The sequence below is a fragment of the Falco punctatus genome, assembly GCF_963210335.1.
Source record: "Falco punctatus genome assembly, chromosome: 9".
Classification (NCBI taxonomy): domain Eukaryota; kingdom Metazoa; phylum Chordata; class Aves; order Falconiformes; family Falconidae; genus Falco; species Falco punctatus.
This window is the reverse complement of record NC_137589.1, coordinates 8,387,542-8,403,991: the sequence shown is the minus strand read 5'-3', so window position 1 is coordinate 8,403,991 and position 16,450 is coordinate 8,387,542. Positions and strand designations below refer to the sequence as shown.

At 39.1% G+C, this 16,450-nt stretch overlaps 1 protein-coding gene across 15 annotated transcripts in view; it reads left to right on the top strand.

The window, feature by feature from the left end:
• The window catches only part of KCNMA1 (potassium calcium-activated channel subfamily M alpha 1), a 555,223-nt gene that overhangs the window by 473,003 nt on the left and 65,770 nt on the right, over window positions 1–16,450 (top strand). For all 15 annotated transcript variants that reach the window (XM_080403227.1, XM_080403225.1, XM_080403230.1 and 12 more), the window contains 3 exons: window positions 3,281–3,394; window positions 6,704–6,834; window positions 15,376–15,570. In XM_080403227.1, the coding sequence (XP_080259353.1) occupies window positions 3,281–3,394; window positions 6,704–6,834; window positions 15,376–15,570 (440 nt within the window). The remainder of the gene's footprint in view (window positions 1–3,280; window positions 3,395–6,703; window positions 6,835–15,375; window positions 15,571–16,450) is intronic.

Below are 16,450 nucleotides of genomic sequence, written 5' to 3'. Positions count from 1 at the left end.
TCTTGTTTTCCTGAAAATATTCAAAGATGTTTACATTTTTTAAAAGTGGATTTGTAGAACTGTCTGAATGAAGTACAGGCAAGGAAATTAAATTAAAATAGCAGATCTCACTCACATCTTCCAAGAACATGGGGCGAAAAATATTAAGGCATGAGTCTTATTTTTCATTCAAGGAGAAAACAAAATCCCTTTAACATGCTTCCTGCATTTCAGACTGAATGCACTGTGTGTGCAGTGTGCAATTACAGAGCTCCTGACAGTCTGTGTCTGAAAGAAATGCCACATTTGCTTCAATCTTCTAACACCATCCTAGGAAGACAAATATTTGAAGGGTTAGAGAGGGTGGCTACAAACAGCCTTTGATGGAGAGTGTGTGTGTGCGTGCCTCTGTGTGCGCGCACGTTGCAGCAGGGCGAGGTCAGGAAGGACTTGCACGTTCAGACGTGGTTATGCCAACTCTCTTCAGTTTGCTTTTAGCTGGTAGGGAAATACGGGTGTGCTCTGGCCATCTGAAGAGCATGATTCACTAAAAGATGTTTTAAGGAGTGTATCCTGAGATAAGGAGAGAAAAGCCTTCAGAAAAAAGAGAGAAGCAGGACCTCTAGGGATGCTCCCAGCAGCACAACCCTTAGGGTGCATGGGCACAAGATTAGTGTTCTCTGCTCTCACATAAGTGAGTTTAAAAAGTCTTGCTGTTGCCATTTTGGCTTGGAATTCTGCAGAGGGACTGCCACTTTAACTGCCCAAGGAGTCTACAGCTACTTGAGCTTTTTTTCATGTGCTGTGGCAAAAGCCTTGCCTTTCTTGTAGCATATGAGGACGCAAAACTCTGGAGCCCGCTGCAGGAGGAGGTGTCACGCTGATACCCACCTGCCCTCGGACAGCATTCCCTCCCTTTGGAGTCCTGCTTTCATTTTTCCCCGCTGTTGTGAGAGTGGCAAGGTTACCTCTAACTCATGGTGTGGTGCCTGAAGGAACTCCGTTACAACTCGCTCGTGAGTCTGAGAAATCCTAGGCTGTGCCAGGCAGAAGTAAGCATTCGGAATGCCAGTACGGCCGTCAGCCACAGTGCCGCACGCACGGGAACATCTGCAAACAAACACCAGTTGGGAATGCAACTTGCTGTCACCGTGCGCTCTTACTGAATTCGTTTCGGCACAAGTAGTGTTAAATGACTGACTGTTAACATCAGCAGCATTTCAAATTGTCTCTGGGAAATCTGCGTTCTAAAGGTTTTGCATGCACTGGTAATATTAAATAGAATTGCTTTGCTGGCGCAGGTTTGCCTATGGCGATGTTTTTGTCTTGCAAGCCTGCTGAAGATAACCCGACTGCTTCTCTCCCAAGGAATTTTCTTGCAGACTTTCCACTCCCTTTTTACTTATCCTGTCCTTACAATCCTCATGTTGTGTCTAGCTTGCATGCGATAGTCAGAAGGAAATTCATACTGGTACCTTCTAAGTAACTCTCCTCAGTGATTTTAGTCTTACTGCCTATATATTCTATACATGATATAGATGAGACACGGAGAAATTAACTGAATATCAAATCAAAATTTAAATCCCATTCAATCAAGAATTCCACATCTAGTGGTTCTTATAGTTTGTCTTGTTTAGGGACAGTTTGAGAGTGATGGTAATTGTCACTGGAAGAGAACCACAAATCCTTCAGACAATATCAAACCAGCACCACATGTGAAGAACTGCAGTTTAGAGATTTCTTGGTTTTTAAATTAGTTGCCAAACTGAAGAAAGGTAAAGTAGATAATGTAATAGTCTTGTAAATTCAATAGCAGACGAATGTATCAATGAATTTAATGCAGTGAAACAGTTTCCACAGTACAAGAAGGTAACACAGTTGCATCAGGAATTAATTTGGCTGCGATTCATTTAGAATTGGTAAATGGACTATTCAAAACTCTTTCAGACTAGTGATGTCAGAGGATCAAAAGTCAGTCCCTAAATTTCAGGTGTGAAGTTGAAGAACTCGGGCATAATGTGGCAAGAAACCCAGAATGCTTTCTTATAAACGTGTGTTTTAAAGTGAGCCTGGCTAAATTCTATTCCTAGCAGACAAATATTTGCTTAGAAGTGTTGCCTTGATGTTGGTCTACATGAAACCCTAATGTCAAACTCTGGCTTCACTGTCATTTCTGCAGCAATGAGTTTAAATGAACATTCCCGTGATTTCCGCAGCTGTAATGGACAAGGGAGATGGAACATGTTACTCTCAGCTGTGAATTTTCAGCCCAACTGTTGCATGGGCTTTTGTAGAACTGCCTGTTTTTCAGTGCTTACAATCCAACTCCAAAAGGCTTTGCCTGGGTATTTTTTATATTAAAAAAAAATATATTAAAAATTAAAAATGCTCAGTGTCAAGAGCTTCGTTTCAAACTGTGTAGATAATCAGGCTGAATACACAAATTTCTTCCGAGGTGAACCTTGCTGCTCTCCAGATCTGTTTTTGCTTTGAGTGCCTGCCAGTGTTTCCTCTCCCACCTATGTTTCCTTTACATCCCCAAAAGTAGAAAACTTTCTGGTTTCTTTTCAAGCATTCCTCTTATGCACCATTTGAAAACCTGTGTCTTTTTCCTTCCATCCTATCTTTTTCTTCTTCCCTATTAGAATGGGCCCTTCCATCCCAGTATTCCTATAACTGTAATCCTCCTAAAAATGCATATTATGAAAGGTGCACCCGAAAAGAAAAAAAACACCTACAATTGTGTGGGTTGTATTGCTCCTATATAACAGTTAGAAAATCTTAAATCCTGCATGTTGATCAAACCTGAAGCTTGCTAATGGAAGCAGTTTATTTCTTCTCATTGTACTACTGTTTACAAACAGTACTTTTTAAAATGTTAATTGAGGTTTAAGGAAAGGAGTTTGTTTCAGGATTTTTTGAAATACTAATAGGACAAAAGTAAACCTCTCTAACACTGAAGCCTTGAATTTTTTTATAGATATTTAAATAAGCATTGTTCTTTCCGTTTTGCGTGTTTTGATGCAAAGGCTACCTAGGATAACAACATAAATTTCAGTTTCTCCATTAGCTACCAAATCTCTTACAGTAGAAATGACCTCCATGTCTGTGAAGGATTATGTTACTAAGAAATAATTGTTGAAATTTAAGTAACTTTTTTTTTTTTTAAATGACAACTTTTTTACCATACTTTTTGGAAAAAAATAGAAAAATAGAGATGGGGAATTCCCTGTTGGTGGGGATTTGTTTAAATTATGTTTGTCCTGTATAAACTTTTTTTTTTTTTTCCTTCTTCTTTTAGGCTTTACACCACCCGGGATGGATAGGTCCTCTCCAGACAACAGTCCAGTCCACGGCCTGTTACGTCAACCCTCCATTACAACAGGAGCCAACATCCCCATTATAACAGAGCTAGGTAAGGAAAGCTGGCATTCATCCTTCCATGCACGTTCCCCTATCCTTTCCCTACTTCCCTTGTTATGCAGTCTCAGGAACATTAACTATACTGTATCTTACGCTGCTATGTTTTCTCGTCTGATAACTGTTTTGAATTACTCTCTCTAAAGAAAGATTAGTAACAGTTGTTTCACTTTATACGAATAACTGAAATATATTTCTCTCTTCCCTTTGGGTTTTCTCCATTTTCTTAAATAAACACTCTATCAGACAAGATGCTTTTTACATAGTGTAACAAATAAGCAGGGGTCTTTGGGCTAAGGTTAGAAAAGAAAAAACCCCTACGCAGTAAGTATGAGCAGACATTTCCTGTGCATTTAATCAATAGTAAGAGGCCATTTGTTTATTTCTTCATGGTCCAGAACTGTTTAATCATGTGTAACCAAACTCTGTATAATAGTATGAGACATTTTACTCCTGAGAATACAATGATGGTAGGTAACCAGGCTCTGATTTCCACTCTAGCTGTGGGTATTTATGTTGTCAAGTGGTGTGATGTGAAGTGCAGAAGCTGTTCTGTTTTTTTCATGGCAAATACAAACTTGATTTGTGGTCCTTTGTCCTTTTATTTTCTTTTTCAGTTTTATTTTTTAGAGCCTTACTTGTCTTTTTCCCTTACTTTATTCTCTTTCTGTACTTTCTTTTCCCCCTAAATACTTTACTTATTAGCTAAGCCTGGCAAACTTCTGCCTTTGGTTTCAATCAGTCAGGAAAAAAACAGTGGAACCCACATTCTAATGATAACTGAACTGGGTAAGAAGTGCCTTTTTCCTTCACATCACTGTCTTATTTTCTGTTGTTGTTCTTACTGTCATCAGCTTTTCCTTTATTTATCTGGCTGTATCAGAGGGGCTACCCTCATGGCACTGCTTTGAATGTGTTTTATTTGTGGTTCTGGTTGAAATTGACTGTCTTGTTCTGGCCTTTCTTAATGATTTTTTTTTATATATTTTTTTTTTATTTCCCCCCCCACACACGCAGCATCAGTAAACCTTTGATCACAATCGTCTGACCTGCCGGCTGTTTTCATAGCACCTTCTCACCAACTCATTTTCTTTGGCCTGGGTCCCCACCTCTCGGGCCCTCCCTCCCCCACCCCCAATTTTTCTCTCCTTTTCTCTCTTTATTTCTCTTTCTCTTTTTTTCTCGTTAATTCAGCCTCTTGTCAACTTGGTGGACACGCCTTAGCAGTTCTCACAGGAAGTCCAAGAAGAAGTAAAAAAATACCAGGGAAAATAAATAAATAAAAACACCAACCAAAACCCCAGCAGCATATTTTCCCTTAAGCTATTTGTTTATATTGGGGAGTAGGCCTTTTTCTCAGAAGCTCGGCTTTTGAAGCTGTAAAAAAGCAGCCAAGCTTCTGTGTTGCCTCTTCTCAGTAAAGAGAGCTCTCGCCAGCTCTGGTGAGCGGTGGCTGATGAGCATGTCCCACGATGCAGCACCAGGCGTTCCATCCCCCTCACCTACCTTACTTCCCTTCCCTAGGACCCTAGCCTGCTACCTTGCATCAGGAAGATAAAGACATTGAGGCTAAAACCACCCTTGCAGAATTCACGTTAGATCTGTAGCACCTTGGAAACCGATGCTGTGTGTGGCTGGTGTCAGTCAGGCACGAGTCTGCCAGATGCGGATGGAAAAAGATCGCTACATTCAGTAGTGCCTACTCTCAATTTCCAAATTAAAGTGAGGCACAAACTCTTTGAAAAGTCCATTTTGAAATGAGACATCAGGCTTTCAATTGCTGTTTGGCTCAAGAACCTGGAGAATAAGTTGGTAGCGATTGTACAAAGGCAGGCGCATTGTGGGTATCGGTGTTTTTCAGGATGAAATTCTTCCATCTCCCCAGGCGGAACTTTTCTCTCTCTACCGTGCTGAGGTGTTGCGTTGTTGCGATTGTGTCAGGGAGTGGGAAGGCAGGAATTTTCAATCCTACTTCAGCTCAGGTCCTGACTGAATGATCATGGCCAAGGACTGGCTCAACAGGGCTGTAAATGGAGGATAACGATTCTCATCTTTTTTAGACAGCTGTTGTGAAGCTTTATCTATAGTTATTCACGGTCTGTAATTTAAGCGTGGCAAGCACAGTAGTGCATACAGGTTGGAAAAGGAGTGGATGGAAAATGGGACTATATAGGAAGGAAGATCAGAATAGCAGGCAGAAGAATTTCTAACCTAAGAAGTCCAGAGCTGAAAGCATATCAGGTTAACAGCAGCTCTCACATCGTTTTCAAAGCTGGCTGGGCTGGCTCAGGAGATGTGTTCACATGGGGAATAGGGTTGTGTGCAGTTTCAAACGCTGAAAAAGTTTTTAATTTCCCTTCCTTGCATGGGAACTGAAATTAATTTGTCATTTAGAAAGTTAAAGGGTATTTTGATGGCATAGCTAAGCAGTCTGTGCTTTCATGCCTGTGGAGGACTAATATGGAAATGAAATATTTCATGAAATGTGATCCACTTGATACACTGATCTCAAGGAAACAAATATTTTTAGTGGAATGAGGTGGAGGCAGAGAGCTTAATGGTGACAATGAAATGCCAGAGAAAGTCTAAATGACAAATATTACTTTATTTGGGCTTTTCTTTAAAACAGCCTGATATAGATTCTTGTTCACAGTGGCTAATACAGAATTTGTGGCCGAGGAAGTGAAGTTATGGAGACAAATATTTGAACAAAAGGCAGTGCTGCAAGAGAATAGCTGGAGTATTGCTCATTCATTCAGATAGATGCATGTTAAAGGGACAGTTTATCCTCTTTTAAGCCGTAAGTGCATTAACACCACTCCAGTAAGAATCACAGCAGCACATCTAACAGATGCCTGTGGGCTATATCAGAGTTTTATGGACAGCCTTTGTTTTGCAACGGGCTTCTGACTTGGTATCTTGTAATAACATTTCACTGTACGTGCATACAGCTGTAGCCACTGTACCCGACCAACACCAAGATTGTCTTGATATATACAAGAGCATCACGTATCTCATTCTGAGCGGAGGCAGCGGGTGCCACAAAGCTTCTTTCATGGCAAAGGGATAGTCACCTCTCCAGAACGAGAGTCACCTCTTATGAGCAAGATAATGACCGACAGATTTTTAAATGCACATTTTCACATCCATCTTGATTTCATTTTCAGTGACGTCAAAGACACAAGTCTGTGTTTCCAGACATATGCTGTTTCTTTTTCTTTCTGACTGTGTAATGTGTAAGGTCACATGCTGGTGACCCAGAAACACCTTATGATTTTATAATTATTATTATTATTGTTTTCAGTAAATGATTCAAATGTTCAGTTCTTGGACCAAGACGATGATGATGATCCAGACACAGAACTGTATCTCACGCAGCCCTTTGCCTGTGGAACCGCGTTTGCTGTCAGTGTGCTGGACTCTCTCATGAGCGCAGTAAGCAAACAAAACCTTTTTCATTCCCTTCCATTGAACTTACTGTGAAAGAGTATGAAAGTGTGGTCCCTTTTCCACAGGTAGTCAGGAGAAGATGCTTTTCTCTTAGATGTCAGGAGAATTTCAGAGCCTAAACAAGGTTATTTTTTAGTTGGTCACAGAGTCCTTAAAAGAACAGAGATATCTAGGATGGACACGAGTCCACAGTTTTAAAAGCAATGAGTTGCATGTCAGGCATTAAGGATAACATTTTCCAAAACCTGTTGTATCTCCCTCCTGAAACCTAGACCCGAATTCAGTGTGTCGGTCCCTACGCTCACCGTTCGTGTCAGACAGCATCAATCGTGTTTTAAGCTTTTAATTTCCTGTAGCCATGAACAGTGCTCTGAGTATGAGCACTGGGGGACACAGCTAGAACGATATGAAAGCCATTGCACGCATCACGTGAACTCTACTTGTGTGAAGAGAGGTCATCATCTCTTTTTCACATGAGTTGTCTTGTGAATCAAAACATAAGTGCATGCCAGAAACTACAGATGGTGGCCTTTGGTTATGTCTACATTAGGGTTTTTAGTTTGCAGCCATAGTACAGTGTTACAACAGACGCCTCGGTCGTAGTCCTTGTCATCTCCCGTTGCTTCATATCGGCTAGGTTTTCAGACCACTCTTGCTCTGTATGAACTGTACTTCTTTCAGAGGGACCTTAAACTCTGCTAAATGTCGCAAGGACATAGTCGTATTAAAATCTGAGCGTAGGCTTTCTGAGCTCCCTGCAGAATAAAGTTCTATAGTGCTGGGAATCATCTTATAAACCCTACATAAGACTAGAAACGACTGAACAGGCTTCCTTAAAGGAGCCGAGTCTGACCTTCACCTAAACTTACAACGAAGCTTTTTGCTTTTAAGAAAAAATCACAGTGATCTTTATTATTTAATATTTTATTCATATTTCTTGTTTATGTATGTGTATTACATATTTTTATTCCCTGCTATATTCCTCATATGTTCCATCCACAGATGAATAATATCAGTCTACGCTGATAAAATTTTATTCTAATGCAGCCTAGGAGTTTGCAATAAACTCAGAAAATACTTACGGGCCATATTTTGCAGGTGTGACAAATTCAGAAAGCCTAAGCAAGCACACTGCAACTCTGTACCTTCTCTAATTAAAATCTCAATGTATAAAATATTTAGCATTTTCACATTACAAATGGGAGTAATTTAACACAAAGGTTCCAAATTGTTGTACTGAGAGCTGTTTATCTACTCACATTATTGTCTAAATCGATGTCCCTGAATGAATCGTTTGGTAGGGTGCTTCCAGGATCTTGGAGAAAGTAGCGTTAATTCTTCTGGTGGCCACTGGTATCACCACAAAAAGCAAGCCAAGCGTTGTGGGCACCACTTTGCTTGTGCAAAGGTGTATCGCGTAAATAGTAGTGAGGCAATAAGAAGTATGCAGAACATGACAGTTCAGAAATTTTTACTTGGAACTCATCATATAATCCTCACAATAATTGTAGTTATTGCTAGTTTTTATTAACTTTTAGGTTTGACAACATCCCCCTCTGTTTCTGCAGTCCCTTTCTTCAACTGGGTCTTTTTTTTTTTTTTCTCCAAACATTTTCGCATCTAAGCGGTCACATTACATGTCAGGGACAGCGCAGCCTGAAGCCCAAGAGGTAAATGTGATAACAAGAGTAGAAAATCCTAAATTAAAAAAAAAGTACTAATCAAGAAGACAAGCCAAGGATTCAGTCAGTTAGTGTTGTTCACCATCCTGTCCTTGCTTTCACCACTTTCCTGATCGGTGGCAGCATTATTTTGTCTTTTATTCCTCAAAGGCCTAGTAAAGAGTTGGAAAAGTACCATTATTTCTGACCCTTCAGAAAGTGTAAGATGTGTGAGATGTTTTTCCTTTACTATCCCTATTCTCATGGGAAGCATGTATTCTCCTTTCACTTCTTTTCCAAGGAAAAGAGCATTTCTCACACAAACTAATCTACTCGCACTATATTATCTTTTTTCTTTTTTTTTTTTTTTTTTTTTTATAGAGTACACTTGTTTTAAAGGATCAACTTCTATTTATTCTGCCTAACTTCCAGCCATTACTGACCAACCAAACCCAAAATCCTAACTAAATTGTGAGATCGGCAATCATGATTCCTTCCTTTTAATTGCCCAGGAATTCTGCAAGAAGGAAGTAATTCACACTGTGCCAGCCTGTGCCAGCTCACTTTGAGACAGAGATATAGTTCATTATATGATCCACTTAATGATTCAGCGGGTTTTTTATTGGTTAATTTTTATAGAAAAAAATACAGCTTATGATCTCTGTTGATATATTTGGAATGCAAATTCCTTATATGATCTGTGATACAAACATATAATGCATGAACTGCTCCATTAAGGATGAATGTCTTCTCGCAGTAGCGAGGTTTTGTAGTAAAGCAGATGTAAGAAGGATTACAAAGTAGAATAATACCCATGCATACGGTATTCTTTCTGACCCACAAGTAATTTGAAACATACATATGGACATATTTATATAGAAAAAGAGGTGCAAAATATGTTTTAAATAATTTGCTCAAATATTTAGTTATTGAATAATAATAATTCAGCAGAATTAATCTGTGTTAAATTATTATTTTCTTTTATATATTTTTAATTATATGGAAGTAGCGGACTAAACCCTACTCCTGAATCACAGATTACAAATGCATTCTCACTTTCTGATTCAAATCTGAGTGCCGAAGATCATTATGTCCTACTAGTTTAGCGTTATTTCCTATACAGGGCCAGTATCGGATCACTGAAATTTGAAATAATCTGATATTTTTTTATGTCAAGGATAAAAGACTTAATGAAGTTTACTTTTCAAAATGCTGTCTATGGGCTATCTACACACGGTTTGGCCTCTGCAGCAGAGGCAGTATATTCCACAATAATATATATATAGTGTATAGTATATAATGTATATATATTAATATATATATATAATATAATAATTTGCAGCTCATTGCTGAGAAGACAGCGATAAGCTCAGCACCTGCATTGCCTGGTTGATGAGCTGGTAACTGTGGGCTCTCCAGGCTTCAGTGAAAATGCTTGTGAAGACTGTAGGCATCGTTCATGTCTTAAGTGTGGCAGTGGCTACCGTTACATTGCACCAGCTAATCATTATTGTGTCTTTGAAGAGACATCTACTGCCATCAAAGACTTGAATATATTTTAATATTTGTTTTGTCATAACATATGCATAGCCAGGGAAAGAATATATGTAGTCTCTCGTTTCAAGGTGGTGGTGCTCCTGAAAGGCAAAGCACGTTTTCATCACCACATTGAATGTGAGTGGAAAAACACCAAATTGGAAGCCTCTTTTAGGCGATGTGGATGTTTTGTTAAAAGATTATCTGCACCTGTAAAAAAGTTACGTGGCATAAGATAGCTTAAGAGAAGCAAATTTTTGAGGAGAAGAATTTTTTTCCTTTTCTGGGTCTTGATGGGATAGGTATTCCAGTAAATTCTGTACGTGCGAGGAAACTACTTTTATCAACAAAAATTGTTTACCTTCAAAGGTTTGAACAGTTGGCCTGAGAGCCAAAGCTTTCTGTTATTCCTTTTGGCACTGAAGCTATGAGAACCCTGAAGTTCTGTCAGGTTGGCATCCCTCCCATACATACCACTGACAACAGACTTGATAAACTGTCGGAGTGGTGCCGTTTAGAGGCAAGGATCTCCAGGACCGGATTATAGCGTTTAACATACGATATCCTAGAATTTATTTCCTTGTGCTAGAACTTTAGGTCTTAATTTTTGTTCTATAATATTAAATTCTACTTTTTCTTTATATGAACAAAAGCACGGAATGGAAGACAATAGTTAAAAATAGCTTTCCAGTGTATCCTCAGGGATCCTCAGAGTCTTATTTATACAGAAAATAAACTGTTGTAGTCTATGATATGGACAGTGTGAAACACAGGGCTTTTTTTCGTGCAAGCCTGTTCAGGGGATTGGCAGGCAGCATCTTGTAACCTAAAGAGTCTCAAACTTCTTTAAAATTTGGACAATATTTGCAGAATCAATCGGTTTTTAAAGTGTGAAACATTGTTATTTATTTTCTGCTGTTGATTCTGTCTCAAAGGCCCTTTTGTTATTGGTATAAGTTACTGATGTTAGCTCAGTGGTTCCTCACGTTGGGCTATATATTATTCATTCAACAGAATTCCTCTAACTGAAAAAGAAAAGCAAGGTCAAATATTTATTTGAAAGCGGTGTTAAAAGCTGCATGCAATGGAGGAGTTTTCTTAACAGAAATCCATAAAATCCCACTAGTAAACACACAAAAAATGGCATATATGAATTGGAAAATGACAATTTCAGAGTAATTATAAATGAAAGGCAAAGCGCTATTAAAGTTAAAGCAATGTTATTAAAAGATGCGCTAATTTTCAGTTAAATTTTCTGTAAAAGACCAATTAGTTTAAAAGGCTTGACAGCATTAACTGCAAAACATAAGCACTCTGGTAATTATACTTTAAAAAATGATTGAACAAACTGGAAAGCATCCCCGAAACGTTTGCAGGAGCTGCACTGGGCTTGCGGAGCGTAGGCTAGGTGGCACTGCTAGCTCAGAGATCTCCGCCGGAATGTCGGGGCTGTTTCCCCAGTTTCAGTGTCTGTGATGCCTTTCCTTTTTTGCTGTGTTTAGGCTACACCTCCTCCATACGCCCATTCCGGGTGCCGATTGCAGCGATGCCATACAGATGTCCAGCGTGGGGTTCTGTTAATGACAGTAGCAAACAAATATTTCTTCATTCTACTGATTTTACAGTCAACAAAAGGGTTTCACTACCATCACTGGGAAGTGTCTTGTTAGTTTAGGTACAGCAGCACCTTTCCAAAGACATTCTGTAGGCCGGTTTCTTACAGGTACTGGCATATCCAGGCCATGTACCCTCCCACAGAGCAAGATGATCACTCTCTCATTAATTTCAGTGTATTATTATTCCAAAATAAATGGATATCAGCTAGTTCAACTTTCCATTGTCCCCTGGTTCCAAAGTGGCAAGAGGTAATGAGAGGAGTCAGAAGCATGGATGGACGAGTTTTTCCCTACAAGTGTTGAATATATTAGTACAGGAGGGAGTGACCCTACGTAGCAGAAGGTGACAAGTTACAGCTTCCTATTCACCCATTTGTTCTTGCTTGTGGTTGGGCCTCTTCTGGTCGGTTGCGATGCCAGAGCAGTCCATCCTGAAAGTTGGAATCTTTTCACCATGGATGGCAAAACCCCCAAAACCATCATTTGGCTGCACTCATCTGTCTGATTTAATGGTGACACCCACATCAGTTATGGCGTGAAACCCAGATTAAGCCATTGTTCCAAGATAAATGTTGCCTTCTTTGCTAATAAGTGTCTTAGCTTTGCCTTAACATTTGTCTAGCAGTGGGAGGCCTTTCTCTGGTGACAGCATTCTGTTCTACTGACAATAGATCTGATTCTTTTCTCATTTGCATCAGATTAATAGTAGTGTGTGGCTCTCAGAGTTACTCCTGGTTGGCACATGGCATAAGTCAGAATTGGGCCCATTATGTCTTAATTGCACTGGAGCTTGGGGGTGGTGTGGTGTATTGCATTGCATTTTATTTTATTTTATTTGTATTAATTTGTGACAGGTGCATGACTTGATACATGATTTTACTACTGCTTTCATTTCTTGATTTAATATGAGATCTGTAGTAAAATGAGCGATATGGCCATGGAATAATTTCTTAGTATTTCATGCTCAAGTGAACAACAACTGAATTTACGGTAAGGGGTAATTGTGCACTTGCACAGTACAAAATTCAGATGAGATAAGAGTATATGTGTTTAAAGCTTGCATTCTGGCTACAGTTGCTATAATTTGAACTACACAATAAAGAGAGAGAGAGAAAGAATTGGAAACCAGTGGAGGCTGGCCTAATGATAATTCCTGAAGAAGAATAAAATTATTAGTACAATTTTAGACTTTTGCATGTTCTACCAATCACTGCAAATCAGCAGTCTATAAGATGAAGCTGTTTTACATGAACCAGCATTTATCAGTCTTAGAGCAGGTGAACATCTTTTACCATAGTTGGCTTCACTGTAAATCAGACTTGAAAAGTCTACCAGTAAAGACAGCTTTACTTTGTTTCATGTTCTTCTATCTTGACTTCTAGAGGTAAAACTGAGAGTAGTATTTTTGAATAATACTAAATATCACTACTTACTAGAAGAAAGACGAATCAGAAATTCTGAATAAAGGAGTGGGGAAGGCATGCAAAAAGGTACTGTTGCAGAAAGTGGTCTGCTTTTGTGAAGATGTGTGCTTAAAGTGCTATGCAGAATATATTGAAGCACATTCTTACTGGAAGGGCTTTTCCAGCTTTTACAGTCACGGTGTCTTCAACCTTTAGATCTGGCAGAATTTGGTTTTATATCCATGAAACTGCTGTCAAGTAACATTGCTGCCTAACTGCAGCTAGGAATCGTACTAATTATTTTAGTTCTGAGTGGTATGTAGTATATGCTGACAAAGGCTAAAAAAAGAGACTCAACTCAATGCCTTTTTTTTTTTTTTTTTTTTTTTTTTTTTTAATCCTATGTACTTCCAACTTCCAGTTAGAAAAGCGTAGCTTGGCGGTAAAAGTTGCCAAAGAGGGCAACTCTGATTCTCACCTCAGGGACATCAAGGAAGAAGTAATTGAAGAATAAACAATCACGCCTGAATGTCTTCTCTCTCTCTCACCATGGCAATTCCTATTAAACATCATATAATCACTCCAGACTCACATTCCTGCAAGGGGTCACATTGATTTTTCTGTATGTTAAGAAAGGTTTGAGTATTACACTTGAATTGTTACACAGTGCATCCACATATGTAAGAGCTGATTTGATATTAGCTGTTGTTTTAGACTAACTGAATCTTCCTGAGCCCCTGCTAATGCCAGGCAACTCCTTACAGTACACTTTGTATTTAAAGTATGTAGTGCCTTACCCAGGCGATATTTAAAATAATTGGAGTTGATGAGATGCAAATATTTGCTTTAGGGCATGTATAACAATAAAAATATGTTCCCCTCATTTTAATTTAGTCAACAGGTGAATGGCGTATATGCCTATGTAAATAAGCAGAGAAGCTTGAAGTTAGGAAACTTCACTGTAACAATGAAAAACCTTGCTGTGTAGAATTCATTTTCTCCTGTTTTATCTGTCATCTCGAGTGAACAATAAAACTGAAGTTCCATTGTACAAAGAAAGAATATCAAAGTAACATGGATAGGAAGCCAGTTCTGCTTTTTGATCTCAGGATAAAGTATTTCAACCTGTACCTCAGTTTACCTGTGTATTAAGTACAATTGCATTATATGGCTAGAGCAATGAATTTCATTGAAGGGCAGTATTTAAGAAGCATTACCTTTGACCAATAAGCACTGTTTGAGAATTCAGTATTCATTTTTACCTGGTTGGATTACAGACATTTGTTCCAAGTCCTAAATTCAACAAAAGTCACTAATCTAGTAAAGGAAACCAGAAATCCAGTAACGTCAGTCCTGGGTTCTCCACAGCGAGCTCATTATCTTCTGGTACATCCCCCATGCTTGCAAACCCCCAGAAAACGCAGGCATTAGTGACATTGTAAGTGACGGTGTCTCCCTTTTTTTGTTCAACTTTTTTTTTTTTTTTCCACAGTACATTGCAGATATTTAGCTGAGTATCTCCGAACTATACCAGTATACTTTTAACTGAACTTGAAAGTCATTCATCTGGCATTAAATTAATATTTAAAATACCCATTGTTTGCCTGACAAACCAGCAATGCTACAGATGCTGGCAAAATGTCAGTGTGGAGTAAATCTCCCCTAATAAACCACACTTACCCTATACCCTAGAGTTTTTTAAAAGGACCACCAGAATCCCAAACTCATCATACATTTATCTGGAATGAACTCAAGATGTTTAATTGATACATGCTTATGTCTGAACACTGTCAAGTCTCGTAATAAGATGTTTAGTACAATACATCGGTTAGACTGCTAGAGTCCAGCCACAGTAATAAGTAATGACATTTGCAGCACAAAGGCAGCTCCCCAACGAATTGGTGACAAGAGTAAAAAGGCAATCTAGCCTGTGTAAGCTTTAAATGTGGTCTGAATTTTACAATTACATGTCCTAAAGCCCATTATTAGACATGAAGGCAATAAGAAGGAAAGCAGTCATTGCATCACTACTAACACCAATTATAGGAAACATAAATCATTCAAATTTTTGTACTTTAATAAAAATCAGCCTGAATTGGTGTTTAAAAGGAAGGATCTAGTATAGAAGCCTAATGGGATAGAAGAAAATAGAGTAATTGGAGGCTGCTGTCTTTTCACTTTCTATATAAAATTATTTGAAGAGACAGCCAAGAACTTTAAACAGCAGAAACCCAGAAAAGTTGTAATTTGGATGTCTTCAGTTGTGACTTTAATGGTGTTTGCTTAAAGAGCTTTCTTTTATCTCTGCAGACATACTTCAATGACAATATCCTCACACTGATACGGACATTGGTAACAGGAGGAGCCACACCAGAGCTGGAAGCACTGATTGCCGAGGAAAATGCGTTGAGAGGAGGTTACAGCACGCCCCAGACACTTGCGAACAGGGACAGGTGTCGAGTTGCTCAGTTGGCTTTGTATGATGGGCCCTTCGCAGACCTAGGGGTAAGATCACCGGGGGCTGGGGGGGGCGGGGGGGATGCAGGACCAAGGCTGGTCTGCAATCTGTTTGTTTTCTCTTAGATGGAATTAGAAGTCTCCCTTCATTAGAGTGTAATTTCTACCGTTTAATTGAATAGAGCTTGTGGGTCGCTGGACAGTGTACAGCACAGGGCGTCAGGTTTGCCCTTGCCCTTTGTACGAAGCTCTGTGACTTCCCACACTCCTTGCCTGGGTGTTTCACACGGAAAATCCTGTGGTGGCTCCTAGTTGTCAGCTAACGAGGTGGATGAGCTGGCCTGGATGGTATAACCATTCTAATCCAGTGTAAACATTCTAATCCAGTGTAAACATCAGCGATATCTATACCTTGCCTGGGTTTTGATAGGCTTATTTAGTCATTCCACAGAGCTTCCAGTTCTTGCTTAAAATATGCTAATTAACTTGAAATCATAGCCATAAGGTTTGTTTTCTGCTGTTTTGGGATGAGCTGAAAATCTCATGAAATCCTAATTTTCTGATATTTTGGCTCCACTATCCTAAGAGCAAAGGAAAGAATAAAAGCAAAACCAAATAAAGAAACAATCTTTGGATGCATTCAGATAAAGAAGTATCTAGAAATGTTTTCTGGACTCAGTCTTGTAATCTTGAAGTGAATCCCAAAGCACCCACTTTGCTTTGATGATGATGTAGGATTTGCTATTTCTTAAATTAACATTGTGTTCACCAGTTCTGTTCAAAAAGAATGGAGCAACCTTCTCCACAGGAATGACAGGGAATCACCGTTTCAGGATTATGGGCGATGAGGGTACACAGATAGAAGTAAACAGCCTTTCGGTTCATGCAGAAGTCCGTTTATAGCAGAAACTAACAGCTCATCAAAACA